We start from the raw sequence: 15,927 nt of genomic DNA on the forward strand, positions 1-15,927 counted from the left end.
TGCTATCCACACAAGCGCTTATGCCAGCAAAACTTATGTGCGACAAGTTTTGCTGGCATAACTGCTAGTGTAGACAAGGCCTAAGTGTACTGACTGACACATCTTGCAGGTGTTGCTTTGCATATGTATTCCATAGACTTGAGTTCTTAACAATAGACTAAAATATGGATACATCACTTAAACCATAGCTTATTGCTGTTAGGATGGCCATGCTGCTAATGTTAATTCTGATAACATTGCATTGTGTGAATATTCCTTAATGAATATTTATTTATTGAGGGCAGTGTAAATCCCCCGTGACCAGGTTGAGACTAGCTCGTGTGCAATGAAGGGAAAAGCAAGGCATAAATTAAGTTCTGGAACATGGACTGCTTTTCATACTTCTTGGTGTCCGCAGAGTGTTACTGGGAGAAGGAGAATGGCGTAGTTTCCCCTGGCCTGTCTGCAGAGGAGGTATGCTGCACCCCGTGAAAGAGTGTAGCAGTGGCTGTGTTGTGTAACTTCAGGGGGTAGGATGCCACCTTAGAGATATATTAAGGGCTGAATTATAATATCATAGTGTCTAGAAACTTCAATCAGTGTCTTGTTTGTATGACAACTAGCACAATATAGATGTAGATACCTGTCCTATAGCTCTTATTTATAATTTGGCCACTATTTAGACTTTTCTTTAAGGGTAGCTGCAACTGCTTTGGTCTGCCTTTGTATTTTTTTGCTGGCAAAATTACCAGAACTGAATGGGTGCAGTTAAACCAGTAGTGAACATAGATTAACTGCAGGTGTGGCAAGAGCAAACAGCATTCAGCACTCTTCCAGAAACCTTGGAAACCTGCTCTTACCATAGTTTCAGAAAGTGTGGACTCTGTCCTTGGCTACACTTGTAGTTAAACCATGTTTAGCACTTTTCAGCAGTAGGTAACTTTCCTAGTGTAAACAGATTTATGTGGCCCTACTAACTCAACTGAACATACTTTTGTAATTAATGGCATAATTTGCTTGTTGTTACCAACTTTTTCATTGGGTCAGCTCTTCGTAGCAATCTAAATTTGACACCTAAAGTTTACTTCCAGTTTAGTTTCTGAAACTATTCACAATTGAGAAGAAACCTAACAAGCAAATAATTAAGACCCATTGTAGACCTCTGAACTTGACTATCCACTCAGCTTTAATTGAAGTGGTGTTGTAGGTGGAAGGCATGGTCTGTGGCAAGAAAGCAAAGTTGCTTATGGATCAAAAGGTAACAAGTTGGCATTAAAAGTCACTTTTTCTGAGGCCTAATTTAACTTAATACAAGATGCATGGCCTGGCATTCATGTATCTTAACTTCATGCAAAACTGGGTTGTTCCTCAAATTGTCTGAGAGCTCTGTAAAAATGAGCTTGCTTTGTTTGAACTTGATGAGGGACAGTCTTGGAGTAGTGAAACTCACAGTTGGTGTAAGTGACATAATATCAGCTTTACATTCTTTCCCGTCTTGTGGGTTTCCCTACAAGAGCACACCTTGAGATATGGCAACTTGAGGGAGTCTGTTCAGCCATTCCAAGGGAAATGGAAAAGGTGATTGAGAGCTACCTTCGCTCCCTTGATCTTGGTACAGCTGGGGATTGAGTCGTTGATGTGGCAGGCATAGTGTCACAGCTTGCATCTTTAAAGAATTGTTGGTGCTTTGTGGAAAGCTTTTGATAACATTCTAACTATAAACATTTCCTGCTGTACTCTGCACTGGTGAAGTCTGAGTACTGTGTCCAATTCTGGGTGCCACACTTCAAGAAATATCTGAACAAAATGGAGAGAGTCCAGAGAGCAAAAAAAGATAAAAGGACAAGCTGTAGAAAATTGACCTATGAGGAAAGTTTAAAAAAAGGTGGGCATGTTTAGTCTTGAGAAAAGAAGGCTATGTGGAGAAACCTGATAAGTCTTCAAATATTTTAAGGCCTGTTAAAGAGAATGGGGATCAATTGTTCACCATGTCTACTGAAGGTAGGACGAGAAATAATTGGCTTAATTTGCAGCAAGGGAGATTCAGATTAGATGTTAGGAAAAACTTTCTAACTATAAGGGTAGTTAAACTCTGGAATAAGCTTCCAAGGGAGGTTGTGGAATACCCGTTGTTGGAGGGTTTTATGAACTAATTGGACAAACATCTGTTAGAGATGGTCTTTGTTTACTTGGTCCTGCCTCAGCTCGGGGCCAGACGTGATGACTTCTCAAAGTCCCTTCCATCTCTGTATTTCTGTGATTGAACACTTTTAATGACAACTATCTTTTCACTCTTTAAAATAATTCTAGTTCTTGTGAAAAGTGCTGATTGGTAATGTGATGCTGAAATCGCCTATCCACAGAACAGGTATGTGACAACCAGCGACAGTGTTGGCTTGCCCTTACCATGTATTTCAACCTTGATTTTTGGTGTGAGTCGTTGGGTTTGAGTCCTGCCTATTAAATGCTTGAACTGCCAACTCCAGTGGCCCTATTACCAAAACCAGTGTTCTGCTGAGAACTAACCTTGAGGGCTCATCTACATAAGAAAGTTGCACTGGTTCAATTAAAGGTGTGACTTTTAACTAGTTAAATTGTGTGGACATGCTTATTCTGATTTTAAGTGAATTAGGAATTGGTTTAAGATGAAGAAAATAAGCTGTTCTTAAACTGAAAAAAAACCCCAAACATCCATACAGAGGTTTGCACTGATTTAACTGTTTAAAAACTGACTTAAATTAAGCCAGTGCAACTCTTTCATGTAGACAAGACCTGAATAGTTGACTTCATATACTACCCATCTAATTTTGAACCAGTCAGCTAAGGATGAAGGTTTGTTTACTTAATTCCCTGAGCTATCCATTCCATCTTGACTCTTGTTTTAAGATTTCATAGCCTTGAGTTCAAAGATGGAAAAAGCAGCATGACCTTTGCATGGTGGAAAATATAGTGACATTTGCTTCAGAGGAGCCCGTTCTATTCATAACATTTCTGAATGGTCAGCTGTTGGTGTTAAGTGGAATGTGATTTCTCTCTCCTCCCTTTCTCCCCATCCCTGGTTTGAATTTGTTCTAGTACCTACAATGAATAATTTTAGCAGAATAATAATGTTCCTGTTTTCTCCAGGTTTGGAGGTGCAGGTAGGGGTGGAGACAGAAATACATTGGAACTGTTTGTAATCTTGACAAACCTATTGCTTAGAGTTAAAAATCAAGGATGGAGAGTGCTTTGGCAGAATTGAGATTAAAAGCACTGTAGAAGGGGGTAAACCTTACCACAAGTAAAGCAAAGGGGTAAACCTTACCAAAGTACGAGGAAATAAAACGCTTAACTGTGTTGTATTGTAGAGTATATTAGTTTGATTTAATTTTCTGGTTAATTTCCTCACGAATGAGTTGTTCATGTGTCTTGCTGCCATCAGTGCAGACAAATTGGGTTAATCCCTCCCTTTGTCATTCAAGCAAGTAACAGTCCCTGGACACAAGTGTTTGTATCCTTCAAGATTGGGAATTGCTACCCGCTTAAGGTCACTCTATATTTGTGCCTTCAGTTGAAATGGTAAGCCACTGGATAAAGCTTTTGAACTCCTGTGGTGATTCACTTTACTGACAGCCTACTAGCCATATCCTTTTTGCAGCTTTTGTTTTTACCCTAACACACAACTTTTTGTTTTTATTAACTGTTTTGATCCTCTTCAGCACCCTTCTCCATGTCCCTAGCAATCCTTAAAAGAAAGGGCAGCAAGTACACTGTGTGGCTGTACTGTGTGTGTCCATAGCACATGTATTGAAGGGCCAGGCTTACATTGTTTCATTGAGCCCTAAATATTCACCATAACTGGAACTGAGAACATCTGGAAGTACAGGAAGAATTACAGCTCACAAAATCAAGGAAAGAGCAGGACAGAGTATTTCCATCTCCATGTAATAGCCTGGCCAAATAAGGCTTATTGTTGTTTCTCCCTCTTTTTGGATGGGAGTCGTGTTAATTTCCTATTTAAAAGCTGACATATGAATTAAAAGGCAAAAATGAATTAAGCTGAGTCAGATGCTCCCGGGGAGAGCCTCATCTCTTGATCTGACTCCTTCGCATGCCCACAACTTTCTCAGCAGTTTCTAAGGTTCAGCAAAGGTCAAAATTAGGCTGAATGGCAGGTCAGGCCAACAAGCTAACATCTACATTCTAAGAATGTTCAAAGAAGTGCAATTCTTTAGCCTGACTCAGATATTTATTATATAGTCAGAAGATATTCACAGCTTTTAAAATACTGGGCCTGTTCAGTAATGTCCAGAAAATCACCCTGATCCAAACTTATTCTCTTCCCATCTCTGAAGGTACTGAAACATACAAATAGGAAAGAGGAAAGAAATAATGTCCATTAGTTGAATGGCCTTGATTGGAATTGTGGTCTCATACCAGGACATGACCCTGTGAGCCAAGGCCATTCTTCATCCCATTCAGCTGATCATTTTGGCTTTAGTCATATCCCATGTACCCAGTCTAGGGGAGGAAATTGGAGGAATGAGTGGTGTCTTCAGCCTGCTCAGAGCATCCTCTTTCCAAGTGGCTGAAAACAGCACACTATAAAAGAGGTGTCACGGCTGAAACGAGAATCTCCATTTTGCAACACATGCCAGTTTAACATGCTGGGGACATTCATGACAGCAAAAGCAGCACAAGGTTTTGGTCTCCTAAAGGAGGAAAAAAAAGACCAAGATGCTTAACTGCTACACGTGTGACAGACCTACAGAGGAAATAAGATGTTATTACTACTCAGTGCAAGCAATTTGGGGTTTGTGCTCACATAAATATCTGAGTTCTCTGGGTTGTGTGATTGGGTGTGCATGCAGATTTGAAATTAGGTTTGTTTGGGATCTGAGAGGCTCTGTGTTCTAAGCAGAATAAGATGTTAAGTTTTATTTGAAATGATCTGCATACAAACTCCTAGTTTGTTACCTGTTGGTTCTTAGTTGTGTATACTATGCTGTATTGAATTTTTTAGGTTTTCTACATCTACAAAACTGGGTAGTTTCCTGCATTATTCTGTTTCATATTTGTGTGGTGCATTTAGCCCTCAAGTTTCTCAGAGCAAGGATCCTATTTTGCCTGCAACATTTGAGCTTTTGTAAAGTGCTACATACACCAAATGATACTATTATCAATGACCAATGCACTGGCGAGGAACTTCAAAGACTTCTTACTGGAAAACCATGAAAGGACCTGAAGAAGAAAATGCAAGAATGATTGGAAAATGATTGTGCCTTACTGGAGCACTCTGGCAGTGCAAAGAGGCTATAAGGTGTATGCTTATGAATGCAGTGTGACCTAGATACCACCAGCTGATGTATTTTAGAGGAGCTCCTGGATGTTTTGGACTTTGGCAGGCCTATATCTGCTGAAGATCTACCCTGGGAATCAGGGAGTTGTAAGAAATGTGTGCCACTATGTATACATATACATGATCCTTACCCAGCCATCATTGTTACATCAAGTAGAAATTCTGTGCAACAAAGAATCTGGGCCACAATCTGAGAGTCTTGCCAAAAGAAGCTAACTGCTTTTTAATAGCAGTGGCAGGTGCAGTTGACCCATCTTCTATACTTAAAAACAAATTGACCATTGCTTACTGAAGGTTAGTAGACCCATAATTTGCCCAATACCTTCAAATATTTTGTTGGAGGTCATCTTTTTAACTGTACATTTAAAATGATTGTGTTTGCAAAAATGTGCTCTATATTCAAAATTAAATCTACGGAATAGTCCTTTATATTTTTATCTTCTTCCTGGGTACTGAGAGCATATGTTCATCCTACCCGATGTAGTCTGTAAATAATCCAATGATTTAATCCTAAAAATATCATGTTAAATTTCCTCTGATAATACTATTACTACAGTATGTTGGAAACCATATTCCTATTTTTGACTTAACCGGTATTGAGTCTTTTCCATTTGTAGTGTGAGGGCTCTTACTGTCATTGTCTCAAACTGCTTTCGAGAAAACTGGCTGGGTAAGCAGATAACTCAGATGTCAATTATAAATGAACTTTATTCACAGTATGATTCATCTGAAGTGTATTTGATAAGTGCTTCTTACCACTTGAGCTTTTGGATTGCCCTGCTGAGTAAAATGGGTTGAGTTGTCTGTTAATAACTAGCCTACATTACATCATGTTTTGCTGAATTCTCCCTCTGCCTCTTCTCTTTAGAAGTGGAACTACAAATATTTCCTGTAGCAGTGTACTTCTGTCCAAGACTGTTGCTTCAGCATAGCTTTTTCATAAAACCTGTGTTCATCTTGAAATCATTAATTCTTTTCATATGCTTGAAGTTTGTACCTCTATATGTTCTGGCTTTTGAAACTGGAAAATGTAGATATTTAAAAAAAAAAAGGGGGGGGGGTACATGCTCTAAGATTCAACATGTATGTCTTTTAAAAGCTGACAAAGGATGGGTTTAATATTTGAAAGAGATTTTTATTTTGTAGGAACAGGGACAACAAAGGCATCTGGAATTTTGTTGTGAAGTGGTAAACATGGATGAAAAGTTCTTAAGGGAATCATCTTTGTAGAACTTGTGCTGTTTCTGCATAAAATTGCTTACACGTTCTATTACAGCTGAAATTAAAGATGTTTAGTGGCAAATTTGTACCCCTTAACACATTTTTGTTAACTTTAAACTCTAGTTAGGAAAAGGAATATTTAACATAATGTTGAAGATAACGTTTTTGAGACTGAGATTAGCAAGGCTTGATGGAAGTATGCTCTCTTTCTAATGAAATCAGGTTAGTAGAGAAACACCATAGGAAGTTTTTGAACTAATAGATTCTCAATACTCAGTTGTGAGAAATTCCTTGAGTCTGATCCTACATTTTTGTGCATGAGCATGCAGAATCAGTTACTTTTGGAAAAAAACGAAGAGCCACTTCTGAATGAATAGTATCCAAAGCAATATTTTTCAACTCACATCTTTGAAACATTGATTAAAACCTGTGTTCTGGGTTAAAATAACAAGCCAGAATTGTGTCCTCAAGTTACTATGCCTGTAGTAGCCACCACCGGTCTTGTGTGACTTCAGTCTTTGACATGGCCTGAGTAGATGCCACCGGTTGACCCAGGTTTGTCTTACGTTAGCATGTCTGCAAAAAGGATTACTTTCATGATGTTCATTTGTTGTATTCTAAGGCTAAGGAGAAACTCTGTCCCTCAGATGAGCTTAGGTTCCCCACACTACACAATCACCTCTGCATTTTTTAAATTCTTTCTAGGTTTAGGTGAGGTCTGTTGAGTTGCATCTTACCTTTAATATTAGTTAAAGTTTAAGCCTCTTTGACACTGCTTTGTTTGAAACTCTGTTACCATGGCTGCTAGACTGGATAACATCCAGAAACACTGAGATGAGATTTCAGGTCAGTCGCTAGCTGATTACTTATAAAACAATGAATGTGGAAACTTGGACATACAGACGCATGTTTCACATCAGTGTTTCTCAATCTAAACAGAGTATGTTAAATGAAGGATGTTGGCTTGAGTAAATGCCTCTGATATTGATTCTCAATTTTAAATCTAATGCTCTTTAAATGGACACAAAGTAGGTTTGCTGTGATTTCAGAAGACTTCTTTGTGCAGTACAAAATAAAGTAAACTGGTTCATGACTGTAGATCGTCAGATTTGTTAAGTCTTTGAAGGCCTTAAAAGAAAACTGATCCTAATGTGGAGGTGACCTATTAGTCTGTTTCAAATCTGTTAATAAATTACTTAAAGTATAAACTAATATAATCATTACATTTATATTTTACGTAGTCCATGAACAGAGTAGAAACAGCTTGTGGCTTATGTGCAGTTAGTATGTCACTGCTAGTTAGACTATTGGAAGCCTATTTATTTTTGATGTTTTGGAACTATAAAGTAAGATATAGTCTGCTCATTGTAGCTCTACATTTCTGTTTAGTTGTAGTAGTGCATCTAAAAAATTCCCTTTTCTTATTAAATAAGGATATTGGAGCAACAGAAGCTAAGCTGAAATATCAGGGAGGTCTTTGTAGAGAAGTACCTTGTAAAATGTGTTCCTATTTATATTGCTCATATCCTCTGGGCTTGGGAATTAAAAACAAATTTTGGCGTGCATCCTGTGTCTATAATGGGGACAAACTGTGACAGCTGGCAGCAAGATCTGATTAAAATAATGCAAGGAATTTAATTATTTAAAATGATTCTGTATGTGGTATTTTAGTTTTTATCTCTTTTCATATGAACTGACTTCTTGTATTGAGTATTTGTGTAAGGCATACAAATGGCAGCCCTAATACCTATGGTACTGACATAACATTCTGTTCCTTCTAGCTTTCATATAGTAATACCATTTTTTGGAGCTGGAGAGAAGAAATAATTCCTTTGTTTCATGATTCACACTGTGATGTGTTACTTGGCATCCTTTCCCCTAGCAGATGAGAGTAATGCACTTCTTTTTAGGTAATCTCCACTGTGGAAAGAGTTGGGGTTCCCCCCCCCCACAACCAGGAAGGAAAAATAGAAATCTGGGTCTCTTAAAAAAATGTTTTAGACCTAAAGCAGAGAATCTAGAAGTATAATTGAATTCATCTTCATCTGCATGTTTTATTGCCACTGAGTAATTGAATGTGGAGATTTGGAGAGGGGTAGCTGAAAATTTTCAAACACCTAGATATTTACATTTACACAAAAATTAAAAAAAATACTGTATCAAGAGGGTAGGATGTTGTTTTCTCTGGTACTCAGAAAAGTTTGGGAGATGGCTTTGGTTTTTGGTATTGGTGAAGGGATGCATTTCCTCTTCACCTTCCCACTCCTATTTTTGGGGGGGGTTGAGAAGGCAGAAAGGGTAGATATTACTTAAAGTTGGAGATGAGTATGAATTGCTTATCTACTAAGCCCAGCAACCATCAACACCAAGTAGCTGCCACAGTATCTCCCACATCCTCCAACACTGATTAATAAGTTTGATGTTTCAGCTAAATGATTTAGCAGTGAAATAACTGACAATTATAGTATTAATATTTTAGAGTATCAACACTAACCCATTGAAATAAATAGGTAGTTTGTTTCTCTGAGGTATTATTCTAGGCTGCCTGTGGACATCGCATAAAGATCCCCAGTGGCACACTTGTTTGCATGGGGTCAGACTTAATATTTCACAATAGTCCATTGGAAACGTTGTCTTTGATCGTTGTGATGGTATATGTGCTGATTGAGTGGGATGAAGCCAATGATGTTGCACCTCAAGGAATCATTCTTTAGAATTTTCTTTTTAGGGCCTGACTTCAATTGGAAATTAGATTAGAATGATATATTTGGTTCTAATTTCCCTTAGTTGTAAATAATATGGAACTGATGAAATCACATGCCTTAGCACAAATGTAAGGTGTTTCCATAACATTTTTTTAAAAAAAATTAAAGTATTACATTCTGCAAAATACATTAGAGTGTCTATCTTTTTAAATAGAAATCTTTCTAAATTAAAAAAAAAATCTTTGTTCTCGAATCTGTAGGCTGTCTGAAACAATGAACTATTACCCATTTATTTTGATGTGATATTTCTGAATGTTTCTGATATCATTGGGTTTAACGTGAGCTGATCTCAGTAAAAAAAGCTAATGTGCTTTACCCAGTGTCTGGATTTGTTTATAAAGACGTCTGACAGGGATATGGTTGCAAATTGTAAAGATTAAAACAATTGATTTTCTTCAAATACTTGATTTTATGTCTTCGACATAGAAGTATAGGAGGGAGTGGAAGCAGATTAATTCTAAATGTACTGGAAGATCTGTGGGATGAATAAAGTCTTAGATGTAGTGGAACAGTTTTGACTTTAAATGTTTTTTTAAATGAATAGTTGTTGAATGAATTTATTTTAAATTCTTTAATATCCTAAAGAGTCTTCCAAATTAGACACAACTTGCAGATTTTCAGTGGCCTTATTGGTAGCCTTGTTGTGAGAAATATTGTTAATGTGATATGCTTTTAACTTGACCCACGTTTTATTTCTTTAGAAAGCCACCAACTTTCATGGTTTTTAGGGTAGTACTAAAATAAACCTAATTTTTAAAAAATTTCTGAAGCATTCCAAGACGCTTAAAGTATATAATAAATAGGAATCTATTAATTCACTAGTGACATTGTCTAGAATGCGTAAGCTGTTTAACAGTGTTAATCAATACTGAAGGCAAGAAAGGAAGAATACCATCTTATATACTTGAAATTACACTGCATGTTAAGCAGAATCCAGACTCATTGAAACTAGACCAACGCAGTAATGCCACTATGCTTATAAAAGGTGCTATGGTATAGAATGACCAGTTAGCTTTGAGGCATGAACTGCAACAGTCTTAATGTCTGCTTTCATTTCCACCCGCCCTCTTCTGCCCCAAAAAAATTAACTAAGCAGAATGACATACTTCTAGTTCAGTGATTTTTAACACTACTTTTACGAAGAGCAAAGCAAGAATATTCACTTAACAAAATGTTTGGAGTAAGACAGATCAGCCTTGACAAGGATGTGCAAAAGTACTTGAAGGAAGCATATAATAAATGATCTGGGAATGGTAGAGTAGAGCTTTAACATCATGGCTGTTTGTAGACAATTTCTTAACTATTCTATTCTAGGCTAAAGAAATTTTGACAAAAGAATCCAATGTACAAGAAGTGCGATGTCCTGTCACAGTCTGTGGCGATGTTCATGGGCAATTTCATGACCTCATGGAACTCTTCAGAATTGGAGGCAAATCACCAGACACAAATTACTTGTTTATGGGGGACTATGTTGACAGAGGATATTACTCAGTTGAAACAGTCACGCTTCTTGTAGCTCTTAAGGTAACTTTTTCCCCTTCAAGTTTATTCTGTATTTATGGCTATATTTAATTTACTAAAAATGTTTTCTAATATACTTTTTGTACCAGCTACATCTAACACTCCTGTTAGATGTTACCTCTGTTTTATAGATGTGCAAACTGACACACAGACTAAATAAATTACTTTCTTAAAACCACGGTATGTCACTAGCAGAGCTGGAACTCCTGACTTCCAGTTCTTTGCTCATTCTAGATTATCCTGCCTCAGCAAAAGTGTATTCCAAGAACATTTTCTTGAAAATTAATGCTGTTAATTAACTAGAGTAACTTGCAATTCATGTTTGAAAGAGTTGGTTTTATGAATGTCAGTGTTCTCAAGTTTTTGGATCTTGCATTGCTGATCAAGGGCTGGGGGATGAATTAAGTAAGAGGGTTGGAGAGACTATCCATGGGTAGAGGGGAAAACAGGTGTTCCAGGCCTGACAAAAGGGAGAGCCTAAAGATACCCTAAAGTCTAATGAGGTAGGGTTAAAAGAATTGGTTATAAGTCTTCTGAAAATAGTGTACTAAACTGAAAGCGAGTAGGAGAACGCAACTGAGAGCAGATAAAGCTTATGTGAAGTGGTGAAATCCATTAATAGCCCATTGATAGCAGTGGCCATAAACCTTATCTCAGCCCAGTGTTTTGCACCACAGTAGGTCTTTGGCAGTTCAAGGCCTTTAATGTATGTATTAATACATCATCTTCTGTTTAAATGTTTTTAGTCCTAGCTTTATGCAGATTACATCTTTATTTTAAACTATGGAACTTGCCTACATAACTTTTTTTCTGTTGGGCATTTTATGAAAGGTATAGCCTAGTCCTAGTCTCCCTTGGTTCTGACTTTGCCTTCTGGGAAGACTGAAACGATTTTTTTTAAAGGGGGGGGTGATACTTGTTAGTCATAGTAAATGCTTTGTGTTGTAGGTCCGTTACCGTGAACGCATCACAATTCTTCGGGGGAACCACGAAAGCAGGCAGATCACACAAGTATATGGTTTCTATGATGAATGTTTAAGGAAATATGGAAATGCAAATGTTTGGAAATACTTCACAGACCTTTTTGACTATCTTCCTTTAACTGCACTGGTGGATGGCCAGGTATGTTGAAATTTGTCAGACACTTAGTCTGTCTGCTTTAAAAAAAGAGTACCTTTTAAGAGGTGTGGAAGCAAGATTAAATCTGAACTCTTTTCTTATTGCTAATTTCTCTGTTGCTATTTTGCCGCCCATTGTATATTTTACTATGTGTTAATATAAAATACTTGTAAATCTATTGATTGATTCTAACAGATGTACAACTCTTTTCAGATTTTCTGTCTACATGGTGGCCTATCACCATCCATAGATACACTGGATCACATCAGAGCACTTGATCGCTTGCAAGAAGTTCCCCACGAGGTATTTATAAATCTATTATCAAAATGTGCTGTCTGGACAAGTCTTTCTATTTCAGCACAGTTTTTTGTATCTTTGTGTGTTTATATAAACATAGTTCAAGAATGAAGTTCATGACGTGTGTGTGTGTGTGTGTGTGTGTGTGTTCATAGTGTGACAATGTACAAGTCTCCCTACAAACTATCTGAGGGAAGGTAGTGATATGCATACATTATTTTTGCCCACGGTTGAGAGAACAGACTGAAGAGAAGATTATACTACCATGCTGTCATAACAAGCTCTTTTAATCTGAGGTCTCCAGTCTCATTTTAGAGCAATTCCATTCCTCTCTAAGATTCTTTGATTAGTGTAATCAGCTGCCAGGGTTTCCCAAGTGTCAACTGTGCTGTTAATATCATACGAACCCTTTCCCTCAACGTATGAAAACTCATGACTTTAAAAATGTGTTATAGGGTCCAATGTGTGATTTGCTATGGTCAGATCCAGATGATCGTGGTGGTTGGGGCATTTCTCCTCGTGGTGCTGGCTATACGTTTGGGCAAGATATTTCGGAAACTTTTAACCATGCCAATGGCCTCACGTTGGTTTCAAGAGCGCATCAACTGGTAATGGAGGTAAGTACTGTGCAGTTTTAAATACCCACGGTTAGAGCAGTTGATCACTAGATACCATTATTCTAGTGCTTCTGTTTCAGACTGGACATCTATGGCAATATGTGTGCCTTGTCCGATAGGAGAAAATAAAGACACCCAGAAGCTTCATCCTGAAAATGAGTGTTAAACTTCTGTCATAGTTAATGTATCTAAAGTCACATGCATTGCAGTTACTAATCTTCTGCCTTGCTTTTGAGAATTCATTACAGTTTTACAAAATTGTGATTTTTGCAGCTGACATGAGCAGATGTCACACAGTAACGTCAGTTATCTATTTATATATTAATGTTCAATCTGTATTGATTTGGTAAATATGCCTAAATGTTTGTCCTGCCGTTTTTTAAAGATGGATTTTTATAGGCTTCATACCTTAAATTTCACAAGCAAAAGCAAAAAAAAGACTTATGTCCATTGATTCCAATAAAACTACTTTAGGTCAAATTTCAAATCTTGGCTAAACCAGTGTAAATCCAGAGTAACTATTTACTTCAGTGGAGTTACTCTATTAATATTGGTGTAATTGAAATAAAATCTTACTGGTAAAATCTATTGAGGCTATAATCACATTTAATATTAACTTTGTCTGATCTTAACCAGGGAAAACTATTGTGTTCTTCTTCTCAAAACAAATCTCTGGTTATAATATGAAGAACAGAGTTCTCCTCTGTTCTGAGAATTTTCAGCGAAGATATCCAATGTGAACAATCTCCCCTTCTAAATTCTCACTGCTTAGTTCTTAATGTCCTTAGATGTACTACCTGGGAAGGGTCCAATGGGCCATAATCTGTGAACCACACAGACTGTTGAGTTCTTACAGCTGCATACAGAAAGAAAAAGGAATGCATGTTTGAAGGACTCTTAATAAAGACTTATTTTATTTGTATTTTCCCTCTTTAGGGGTACAACTGGTGCCATGATCGGAATGTAGTAACAATTTTCAGTGCTCCAAACTATTGTTACCGTTGTGGCAACCAGGCTGCAATCATGGAACTTGATGATACTTTAAAATACTCCTTGTAAGTATTTAAAGATCAGATTCTCATTAAGCAATGTAGTTTAGAAAAGACTTACAAAATCAGATCACTTTATATTGCTGTGGGGGAGAGGAGTGTGGTAGCTATTAAGACTAGTATCAAAGACTAAATACATCTAAAAAGGGCGTAGTGAGTGATGGCTGTCCAGACATCAAGAAGAGTTAATTCTTAACTGCAATTCAGAAACTCTTTAAAGATATTAAACTTCTGTAGCTCTACAGAGCTATGCAGATAGAAAGCACTATATGAATGTTAAATATTAAGACTAGATAATTTGAAGGTGGAAGAAGGGACTGTTAAACAGATTCCAGAAATTTGGAAAATTTTGTGGTCTGCAAATGAAAAAGGTTGAAAACCACTGAGTTACAGGAGTGCTTGGAATATGAAAGGCGAGTGAGAACCTGGAAATGTGGCATACTTTTAAATTGCCTTCTCTCTGCAGCATTGGTATTGAATACCTTGTTGATTTCCTTAGTGCATGCTGGCTTGTATTTTAGAGAATACATTTTAGTCGCAGCTTTGATTTTTCCCTCCTCTCCCCAAGTCACTAGTATTGACTGTAAAAACTGTATTTAAGCTATGGGCTCCAATTACAAGTTTAATATTGATGTAACATTTTATGTAAAAACACTTCAAGCGACCTTCATAGGTTGAATAAGCAATTCTTTAAAAAAGAAAACAAACCATTAGTCCCAAAATGCTTGACTGTGCCCCAATAACTGTCTTTCCCATATGTGATAATTATGAATACAAGTCAACAAAATCCATAGCAATTAGAATAAAAATTTGTTATCTTTCAGCTTGCAGTTTGATCCAGCACCACGCAGAGGTGAACCACACGTTACTCGTCGCACCCCAGACTACTTCCTGTAAAGATTTTACACTTGTACAGTATTGCCATGAACCATATGTTGATCTAAAGGAAATGGGAAGAGCAACAGTAACTCCAAAGTGTCAGAAAATATTTAACATTCAAACTCGTTTTCACATGGACCAAAAGATGTGCCATATTAAAATACACCGCCTCTTGTCAACAACCGTGACCACTTTAGAATGAACCAGTTCATTGCATGCTGAAGCAACATTGTCGGTCAAGAAACCAATTTCTGGCATAGCACTATTTGTAGTTACTTTTGCTTTCTCTGAGAGACTGCAAATATTAAGATGTAGACATTAACACCTCGTGAATACATTTAACTTTCCATTTAGCTATAGCTTTATTCAGCATGACTGTAGATAAGGATAGCAGCAAGCAATCATTGAAGCTTAATGAACGTTTTTAAAATAAGAACCGAGGCCGCCTCCCTATTTGTGTTCTGAATCTGTTCTGTTTTGTTTTTTTCAGGGACTTCTGTTTAATTTAATTGCATTGATTTTTTGTCTGCACTCAGTTTTTTCTCTCCCCATTCTGCTTCCTTCATTGTCCCTTGTAATTGTCCAAGCATAGTGAGTTACTTTGAACAGAACTGTTTTTTTTTTCCTGTAAAATGATGTTACTGCAGGAGAGTACTGCAGTGTTTTTTCATAATAAACTTGTGAACGAAGTATCTCAGGTCAACTCTGTGCTGGTTTTAATAAAAGGTTGATTAGCATGATGGGTTTTATAAACCTGAATAGAAATGTTCAGCTTAAATATCTAATTAAACATAAAGTAGTAATCCGAGTATGTTGGAAATTAATTTCCTAGCTCCTGAAGTCCATTTCAAGATTTGCAAGAATTTAAGTGTGAATGGAGGTGAGAGTGTAACTAATTTTTTAATTGTCATTTTTTCCTCTGATCTCTGTTTAGCTTTGTCCTACCTATTTCCTAGAGTTTCAATTTTTTTGATCCATCTGCTTGTTGGAAACTGTCCTGGCCTGTTTTTATCGATTACGTGCGCTATAGTGCTGGTAATAACTCGGTTCACTCATTAAAAAGATATAACCTTAAATATTAAATGCAGCTTTCTCGGTATTAGCAAAATAAACATTTGGAATTCAATTAGTTGTATTAAGTT

The 15,927-nt window shown here is 37.1% G+C and overlaps 1 protein-coding gene across 1 annotated transcript in view; it reads left to right on the plus strand.

The window, feature by feature from the left end:
* LOC137165936 (cyclin-dependent kinase-like 3) overlaps positions 1-15,477 on the plus strand; it is a 70,998-nt gene extending 55,521 nt beyond the window's left edge. Inside the window, exons 14-19 of the mRNA XM_067567470.1 lie at positions 10,618-10,827; positions 11,773-11,946; positions 12,157-12,246; positions 12,696-12,857; positions 13,794-13,912; positions 14,731-15,477. Coding sequence (XP_067423571.1) covers positions 10,618-10,827; positions 11,773-11,946; positions 12,157-12,246; positions 12,696-12,857; positions 13,794-13,912; positions 14,731-14,803 — 828 coding nt within the window. The 3' untranslated portion in view covers positions 14,804-15,477. The remainder of the gene's footprint in view (positions 1-10,617; positions 10,828-11,772; positions 11,947-12,156; positions 12,247-12,695; positions 12,858-13,793; positions 13,913-14,730) is intronic.
* The last annotated feature ends 450 nt before the right edge of the window (positions 15,478-15,927 follow it).

This window comes from Emydura macquarii, unplaced genomic scaffold, assembly GCF_026122565.2.
Source record: "Emydura macquarii macquarii isolate MOO-44397 ecotype Brisbane River unplaced genomic scaffold, CSIRO-AGI_Emac_v2 contig_2768, whole genome shotgun sequence".
Lineage (NCBI taxonomy): Eukaryota > Metazoa > Chordata > Testudines > Chelidae > Emydura > Emydura macquarii.